Source organism: Hydractinia symbiolongicarpus, chromosome 1, assembly GCF_029227915.1.
Source record: "Hydractinia symbiolongicarpus strain clone_291-10 chromosome 1, HSymV2.1, whole genome shotgun sequence".
Classification (NCBI taxonomy): Eukaryota; Metazoa; Cnidaria; class Hydrozoa; order Anthoathecata; family Hydractiniidae; genus Hydractinia; species Hydractinia symbiolongicarpus.
Genome location: NC_079875.1, coordinates 7,975,613 through 7,985,594, shown reverse-complemented (window position 1 = coordinate 7,985,594; position 9,982 = coordinate 7,975,613). Strand labels below are relative to the sequence as shown.

Here is a 9,982-nt window from a genome sequence, read left to right as displayed (position 1 = left end):
CGGTTTTGATACTTTCGGTAATCTGGGGTTGCTGGATTTGTAATCTGCCTACAAATTGTACTATTCCCGATATAAAGAAAAACGATCGGATTATTCTTGATTTCTTGATTACCCTAAATGTTATACGTTATCTTTCTCGAGAAATTACATGCTAATCAAGACAAATTACAATCTGGGGCTCACATGTGCATGGTTAAGCTGGAAGATGGACGAAAACACAGACCTTGACAGATTGACTAAACAATTTGATAGGATTTGTTCAAATCCTGAAACTTTTCTTGATCCACAAACTAACCTTAGCAAGGAATTTATATCATCATCAAAATATTTGTATGATTTTATGAAAGAATTCGAGTTTAATTATACGAAAAGAGGGAATTCTTTGCAAGAACTTCTAGTCACAGGATTTGACAATGAACAGATATGGCAACAAATAGAACTGCAAAATAATCATTTTGCAAGTCTTTCAAGAAATAACGTAAAAGCATTGAAATCTTTGAATGAGAGTGCAACTAAAATTGAAGTAATAGATCAAGCTGATATAAATAATGATTTTGTTGACGATGAAGTTAAGGAGAATGATATTACTGATGAAGATAATGAAGACGAAGATGTCGAGGATGAGGATGAAACCTCATGTGCACCTATTAAAAAATATAAATCTACTGTAGTGGACGATCCGTTTTTCAAACTGCGTGAAATGGAGGATTTTTTAGATCAGCAAGATCGACTGGAGGAAGTTCAAAGGGATGGGGGTGGTCCAGCTAAAAATGATGATGATGATATTGATTTCTTTAAAGCTGAAAATAGTGATGATGACACTCAGTAAGTATATATCTTAGGACCAACGCAAAAAAGGTTTGTCTGTCTCTCTATTTGACAGGGTTGTTTCCAAGAATTTTGCCCAAACTTCCACTTTGATCTATTTCAGAAATTAATATTTTGTTACTCTAGTCCGGCCAGGTAGTAATATTTTGTCCCATACGTAACACATTGGACAATTTTAACCACAAGGTGCTCCTGCCTATGCATTTAAAAACCAAAACAGAGGGCCTACAGAAAATATAAACTTTGTAACTAAATATCACACATCTGAAATACTTTATGACTGAAAGACTTACATATTTGTTAAGTCAAGGTTTTATTATATCTCAGTTAAGAATAACGTAATGTGTTGAACCAAAATTGTCTCATACGTAACATTTTTAATTTATTTTGCTTTTAAGTCCTTTTTTCAAAGCTATATTAAAAGAAAATCTCACTAGTCATGATAAAGGGTAAATGACTTAAAAAAGTGCTAAACAAAGTACTGCATGTTGAAGGCTAAATCAAATTAGTTCAATCTTTGTAGAAATTAAAGAATTGTTAAGGTTCGAATCCTTTGTCCCACAAATAGTATTCTTTATTAGTTTAGATATAAGCAATTATAACAGTCAGACTTCTGTATTTTTTTTAAAAAAGGATGTTAGAGATTTAAAAAAAAAGCGTTACGTAATCCTACACCAGTCTTTAGGGAAGGGTGGGACATTTTGGGGTGTAGCTATAAATATTTTCCCCATAATTGTTTTTTTTTTTTGTCAAAACAGTGATGGATTCAATAGAACAGAGGGGTATCTCAACAAAAACTCGCATTTGATGAGAGTTGAAGATGTTTGCTAAAATATAAAGGCATGGGACACTTTTTTTAAAATTTAAGCAAAATTCTTGGAACGACCCAACAAACCAGAGATGTCAATGATGGTGGGCAGACCCTACAGTCTTGGATTATTGTTCTGTTTAAGGGTAAATTTTAAATAAAAACCCTTCCCACAAACCTAAATTTTTTGTTCTGGAGTAGCCCGGGATACTTAATGACACAGCGCGGTTAGTTTGACTCACCCATCTCACAGTATAATTAATAAACTAAGTCAAATAACTGCTGCTCATGGTGTATGTGCACGATTTAGATGTTTGGAGGCCACAAAAAGTAAAATAATCTTTGCCATGTGACTTGCAAACTTTTTAAAATATCAAAACGTGGGTGCTTTCATTTCTTTTAAAGTCATTTACAAATTACGTAGCTATTTTTCATAGCAAGCTACACTCAAACTTATGAGTAAATATTTTTTATACACAAAAGTCATATACGTTGGTCCACATGTATAGTTAAACATTTTTACTTTAGGTAGATAACTATAAGGTTTTTATTGTGTCTCTTTATTACTTAATAGCACTCCTTATTGATGAGCTATAGGTTTGTTTCCATCCAACCTTATTATAAAAAAGAGGTGGCTAGTACACTGGTAACAGAACTTTAAGCTTAAATTGCTTAAAGTACTGGTAAGTTTTAAAGTGGTCTGTTAAGTGACATGTTAAGAAATTGGTATGATATTTGTGGAATGAACAAAGTGTATTACACCTTTTGGATCACAACAATGCATTTATTTTGCAAAATAATCAACATAAATGGCGTATAAGAGTTACAGATACTTTAAGCTGAAAAGTGCTTGAAATTTTGCTACCGATACCTTAATAAGTGTTTTGAAGCCTATAGTTGGAGGTGTTTTCTAAGAGACGGTGTAAGACACTGTAGACTTAAAGTAACTGGTTACTTATAGTAGGACACGATAGACTTGCAGGGACGGTTTTGCACATCTAAATATCTTATAGCATGTGCTGGTGTGCGATTGCATTTTTCCTACTTCTGTGTCACTATTTTTTTATACTGGAGACAAACGGGGGATGTTTTAAATTGTGAACCCTAAACACAAGAACCAAGCGTCTAAGCTAGCGACTCGCAACCTTTAGATGGCAGTAGCCCTTTTTTAGCTGTCCTAATAGCTGAATTATTTATTCAGTGCTTTATTTATACCATTTTTTTACTATTTCCTAGAAATATAGGCCTTAAAAAAATCATAAACAAGAAAAAAATCAGCTTCTACGAACTCCAACTTTTACAATCTCGTTATTTTTCATCAGCTTCTGTTTTTAAATAAACCTTGGGCTAACCAACCTGTTAAATGGTATGCAGAGTTTTTTTGTTCATTCATATTTTTTAACAATAGCCTTTTGTTTTTTTCAAAAGATTCTTTGTTAGCATCCCCTGCTGCATCGAACGCTGTTAAAAGAAAAGTATTCTGAATAAAATGATGTCTGCACACCATATCATGGCTGAAAATTTTAAAGTAAAACAAAAGTGCTATCAAAAGTTAAAGCTTGTGCAGTGTGGCATAATAAAGATCGTCTTAAATTTCAACCACCATCTTTTTTGTTATAACGTTTCTTTTCAATAATTATCTCATTTCTTTCTGTACAATTTTGCAAGTGTGTAGACTTAAACTATATTTGGCAGAACTTGTATTAATTATTTTTGTTGAAAGATAATAGTATTTTAGCTATAAAATCGTGACAGGTGTGTTATAACAGAAAAGATATGAATATATAGTCTCTGAAAATAATCTTTCTTTACTAATTATGTAAAAAAAATTTAAAAGGGTTATTGCCACTTTAATTTCCTTGTCTCTGATAGCCGAAGTAATGTCCAAATGAAAATAATCTGTTTAAACACAAGTCAACATTTTTACGTTTCAAATATATACATATATAAATAAAGAAGTTTTGTAAACTATATCTGACATGAAGCATTGTTAAATTAAAACCAGCAAGAAAGTTTCCATGAAGTAAAAAAAAATTAAAAACTAGGGCTACATTGTAACAATCTAACTTCTGTTGTTGAAAAATAAACTAAATTTTCTTTATTACGTTTATTTTATTTTAAGTTCCCAAAAGCTGGTCATGTATAACACCTGTTTCAGAATCAACAGGTTCATGACGTGATCAAATTCCTTTATAACGCATTATCTTTTCCTGTTTTTCCTACAATAGTGGATTTTTCCACAGGCTTATCATCTGTGGCAGGGAGGTTTGATATTTTCATTTTCTCTTATATTTTCAAATGCATATGTCTGAGATATATATTGATCAGTAATGTGACCCTTAACATTATATTCATTTTTTTAAGCTCTGCATAACAAAGGCAATACTTTAACAATTTATTTTGGATAAACAAAAACGGTTAAATAATTTTTTTTCCAAAGAATGGGGTATGAAAATTTTTGTATTTAATATTGGTAAAGGTTGTTTTGTAAGATATAAAGTAAGCAGATTTAAAATAAACTCAACGTGTGATGAAGAGAACTGCTGTTTGAGGCCTGTATTCTGACTTCTTATCTCTATTGCAGTATAGTGAGATTGGGAGATCTCGCTAACAGTTTCCCTGACTGTCAGTTACTTAACATTTCCAACTTTCAGCCTGACCAGTTCCCTCAAGGCTGCTTACATTTTTTGGGCAAATTTCAGGCTCATTCCTAAGCAACTTAGTTTCCTTAAAGTTACATGTGTTCTTATATTTACAATTACATATACTTTATGATATCTTTTCCAGAACGAAGTCATATCTTATGTTTAAAGACTTCTTCGACAAGCCTAGACAACCCAAAAACATGCCGCAATCAAAAATAAATGAGCTGGAGCTGGACCAAGGGTTTGCAGATGAAACAAATGTTGCTCAAGATAATTTTGCGACAGAAGTATCAAAAGTTAAAGAAGGAGAAGACTTTGATTTACAATATGCTTCACATGGTGCAGCTTTAAAATCCACATTCGAACGTAGACAAGAAGAGGTACTGTATAAGAAGTGGTCTTTGGTCTAAAATTTTGTCATGTTGTGTTGTTAAAAGTTAATTAAGCTGGTTTTTATTTTATTTAGATTGAGCTAAAAATAAGCAGACTAGAAGAGTCGAATTTGTCTAACAAACCTTGGCAACTAAAAGGAGAAGCAACTTCTAGAGTCCGTCCTGTTAACAGCTTATTAGAAGAACATATCAGTTTCGACCACACTTCAGTTGGAGGTATATTATATGTCTTTTTTATCAACTTTCCTTGACACATACCTAAAGAATAACGTATGAGATGCTGTGTTGATGAAATCTTTTGACCTCGTATCAAGAGCAATGGATATGCACACTCATACATGCAGCCAAGAATACAAAGAATAGACTGTATTTATCAGGATATTATGTGGGGAAAATTGACCAACAATATATTTGTAAACTCTACTCTTGAACAGAGAAGATAATAGTCGAGAAAGAAGAAGTGCATTTTTAATGTTTTAGTCCTAGGAATCTATAAAGTAACATATAGTAAATAACTAATGAGGTTGTCTTGATTTGGCTAGGATTTACTTGAAAAAACTTTTAGATATTTTTTAGCTTAGAAAAAGATTAACACGAAAAAATATGTGACAATTTTTTATGGCTTGTGAGGGAGAAGTTTAACCAAAACCTATTTTTGATATTGCATCATAAAACTTTAACATTTTTAGTTTTGTTTCATAGCAAAAAAATTTAAGAAGCCCACGTTTTCTTTTTAAAAATTTCGATCAAAATCTTTACCCTTTTAAAAATAAAAAAAAGTTGTGTAGAGTGCAGTTTATGACCTATACATGCTCAAAAATAATCCAAGTATGACTTACAGCAATTAAAACTGGGAATGTGCTTTAAAGAAATAATAAACACAACAGCCAAGCCTTATTCAAGGTTATGTCTTTTACATATATACACGACTTTTTTTGTTTTTGAACTTCTTTACATCATTATTGTTGTTTGATTCCAAACCATCAGTATAACACGCGTTTTTCACAAAAAAGACATTCCTTCTAGGTAAAACAAATGTTCGTTTAAGATGAAAACACAACTTCAGGAAATAAGTTATACTTTCTCATGGTTTTATGGACTAGCTGAATTACCACGTGTCGAATTATTGTTAGCTGATTTTTATCCTGCTTTTACTCTTAGCTCCTGTTGTAACAGAAGAGACCACTGAGACATTAGAAGATATAGTTAAACAAAGAATAAAAGATCAGGTTTGCTTTAATACATATTTTTTGTAAGCAACTTAGTTTCTATCCTCAACTAACACAAAAAATAAGCAATTTTTTTTGTTACTTCAGGCTTCACATATCTATGCTGTGGTCACTTCTCATTCACTAAGCAAACCTCCCTCTTTCCAATAGTCTGTTGCAAATCTTCTTTAAATAAACATGTAGCAGTGTTTAAGAAAGGTTGCGTCTTTAAAAGTTGGCTTGATTCACCATAATCATGATAAACATGATGCAAGCGGTCAGAGTTCACAGTAGTGTTGTGGCTAAAAAAAAGTTGCTATGTTATGTACTTGAAGCATTATTCTTTTAAAGGGCTTAAGAAAAGAAATAAACGAGGAAAAAATAATAAGGATTAAAAGAAAATTAATGATTGCAAAATTGCCTTGCATTCACGAACTTTCATTCCCAACTTTTTAAATATGGAAATTCGTAATTTTATTCCACATAAGACCTTTTCTTCCAGTTGTTTGCAATTTTTTATAAATTTAATTTTCTGAATACAAGCAAGACAGTATCTATTTCTTGTTACTGTTTGGCATTTTTGAATTCCGAAAAATCAATTAAATTGGACCTATTCAAATTTTTTTATTCTCTATGTTACCCAATATTCTAAATCCTATTCACATAATGTATTCCCGTAATGTTTTTTTCCTTACGGTAACTTGTGTTGAAATTTTAAGATTTTTGGGTTGAGGCCGACTTTTGCCAACTTAGGTATGATGAATGTAAGATATTAACTGATGAGATACTTTATGCTTACAACTGGTGCATTGTCTAACTTTTTGTAGGCATGGGATGATGTGCAACGGAAACAGAAGCCGACAACGCAACCATTTGAATACAAGAAAGCGCCTGAGCTGAACATGGAGAAAAGCAAGTTAAGTCTTGCGGAAGTGTACGAGAAAGAGTATCTAAAACAAGCAGAGGTTAGTAAGCAATAATAGTTTTGAGACGTAATAAAGTTTTGAGTGTGTTTGCTTAGAATCCATAAAATCTACATGTCAACGACGTGTATACCTGAGAAGTATTGAACTGAGTTGAGTTTCTGCAGATATAAGCCCAATGGCGTTTGGAACTTCTTTCTGTGTGTAGTATGTTCTTCTTACCATATTTAGAACGAAAAAGAAGAGGAAAAAGAAAGTGAAGAGCATGTGTTGATCAAGCAACTCATGGATAAATTATTTGTCCAACTTGATGCGCTATCCAACTTTCAATTTACTCCAAAGCCGGTATGTAATTGCATCTCACTCTATGTCCATTTATTTATTATGATCTCCATAACGAAAGGCCGTCTGTCTTTCTGTCTGCCTGCCTCCCTGCTTGCCTGCCACGCCTGCCTTTCTGTCAACCTGTGCACCTGCCTGCCTGCAAAAAGTCTATGAAATATTTATGCATGAAATACGCATGCCTTTTTATAAGCTATGTTATGCATTTTTTTATAAACAAGTCCCACTTTTTTTGTTCCGTACACAATATATTTTTCTAGGAATATTCAGTGGGTCGAAAAATGTAGGGTTGCTATATTCCATTAAGTAACATGTCCAACGTTCCTGGTTCTATTCTTCACAAAACTTGCAGTATTCTGATAAACTGTTTTAATTTGATTACAAGAAAAAGCTGGATGTCTCAAATGAGATAAATATGTTGCTCATCTCAAATTATTTATTATCTTAAGACAATTGGAATTATAATCGGAGGACCAAATTTTTTTGTCAATTTCAAAAAAAAAATGTTTCTAAAAAATATTGAACAACTCCCTACTTTTTCTTTTTTTTTTCTTTTTCCCGATTTATCTCGGACTTATATTACAGAATTTCATATACAGTTGACTCTCTCTAAATCGAATCTCCGTATTTCAAAGTTCTCTCTAGTTCGAACAATATCAAAGTAACGATGCAATTTCTCTTTAAAAGCAAATAAATGTTGCGAAGTAGTTTGAAGTCCACAGAAATCCACATTTCTCTCTTTAGTTTTTTAAATATTAACATAAATAAACTTTAAAATTTAAAATAATTAGTAAAAATCATTTCCGTACGTGTTAGGTCCATATTTTTGAGTAATAGTGAAAATTTGTATACACAAACTACTGAGTAAATAATGCAGCTATTTGGACAGCTGGAAAAGGGTTACTGCCACCTTAGGGGAATTATTTTTTGCCATCTTAATTTTCGCGTCGAATTCTGTAAATTCAACTGCACTCTGAAGCTTTTTTTACTGTGCAAAAAAATTTTAGAACTAACTGTACAATTTGCATTGGTAGTTTCTGTTACGCCTTTTTTGTCGCCCCTCCATCTGCGGTTACCTCTAAAAAGTCGACCACTAAGCTTGGTCTCTGGTGGGGGTCACATTTACAGTTTCCGCCATGCTTTGCTTGTTGCTTATATGTTAATATCCTTATTATTTTCTTTACCACAGCCAAGGCCCGAATTGAAGATCATATCAAACGCACCGTCACTCCAGATGGAGGAAGTGACACCTATCACAATGACGACGGCGACGCAACTTGCACCAGAAGAATTATACGATAAAAAGAAGGGTGACGTTAAAGGCGACGGTGAGAAAACAGCTGAAGATCGTAAACGTGAAAGGCGTCAGAAAAAGATTAAGAAGAAGTTCGCAAGCAAGGAAAAGGAGAAGAAAGAAAAACTAAAAGCTAAATCTGGTAATATAGCAAAATCTTCGACGAAGACAGCAATCGATATGTTGAAGAAAGGAACGAGAAATACTATCGTTAGCGAGAAGAACGCTGCCGTAAAAAGTGTTAAATCTAGTAACGAATTTTTTACGCGATTGCAAGATGAAGCTAAAAAGAACATTACGAAACAGAAATCTTCGGCAAATAACATTAAGATAAAAAAGAAAAAGAAATCTGCGGAGGCTTTTAAATTATAAATTTTTATCTACCCTTAATTAAAGAGAGAATCACTGAAGCGTTAAATTCACAAGTTTTTTTTGTAGGTTTGTGATATCCCTAGATGTTGTTGTGCACATTGGTGCACATCATCGAGGTGGAAAAAAATAATTTTGCGATTCAAGGTGGGTGTGAATTGTTTTTATTCACGAAACTTCATAGTTCTTTGTGATTTTTCACTTTACTTGATTTTACATAACACGTAGAAATATATACCTTAAGTTTTCCTCGCGAAATATCAATATGTCGATTCTCCGCGAAATGTGGATCAGGTCAATTTTTATTTTCTAATCAGGTCAGATGAAGTGTTAAAACAAAAGTCAATGACTCCAATAGTCGATGACAACAATATCAAAGAAGAAGGGGCGAACAGCCGTGGTCGCTTTCGCTGATAGAAAGCTTGTGATGTCAGAGTTGATTTTGAGGACCATACCAGTGAAAATTGCTATTTAATTTTTCACGTTAATTATTCATATTGGTTAGCTAGCAAGCAAAAGAATGTTTTAAAAACATTTTTCATTTAAAGTTTTCTTGAGGACATAGACATTTGATTGTTTTGTATAAGAATTTTGTCATAAAAACTTTACAGAAGACCACATTTAAATTACTGTGGAAAGTTTCATTTCTTGAACATGATAGTTTAGTAGGCGACGTTTCGGGAGATCCTTCTCCCATCATTGGGCAAAGTAAAATTAAGTTGAGCATGTATTTATATAATTGCAGAGGATCGAAATTCATAAAAATTAACCAATCAGAAACGAGCTGATAATTACAGTTAATTAGGGTAATTAACATTTTCGGACCTAGATGTAGGTAAATACTTCTTCTGTAGGGCTGGTAAACAAATCTCAGGAAGTTGATACGATGCTGTTTGATGTGTTTGTTACGTGCTACACTGTTGATGGTTTCTTTAATCTTCCTGGCCAAAACAAAGCGAAGACAAACCGAAATAATATCTTCAATAACCATATTTAAAGTTGCTCATTCTGCTATGAAATTCCAATTATGTTTGCATCACTGATTGCTGAGTATCATTTGCAGTTACACTAGTAATCCCTTTTTCTCGTCATCGATGAACTAAGTATCTCCAGCGTGTGCGGCGGTTGTGTGTGTTCCCGTACTGGCTGTATTTGGCATGACTGGCTTTAATA

The 9,982-nt window shown here is 32.9% G+C and overlaps 1 protein-coding gene across 1 annotated transcript; it reads left to right on the top strand.

The window, feature by feature from the left end:
- Nucleotides 1-133: 133 nt before the first annotated feature.
- Nucleotides 134-9,093, top strand: LOC130636009 (U3 small nucleolar ribonucleoprotein protein MPP10-like). Its single transcript, XM_057445585.1, has 7 exons — nt 134-825; nt 4,424-4,661; nt 4,748-4,889; nt 5,835-5,902; nt 6,709-6,846; nt 7,036-7,149; nt 8,336-9,093. Exons 1-7 carry the CDS (start codon nt 149-151, stop codon nt 8,810-8,812), a joined length of 1,854 nt encoding a protein of 617 aa, XP_057301568.1. The 5' UTR covers nt 134-148; the 3' UTR covers nt 8,813-9,093.
- The last annotated feature ends 889 nt before the right edge of the window (nt 9,094-9,982 follow it).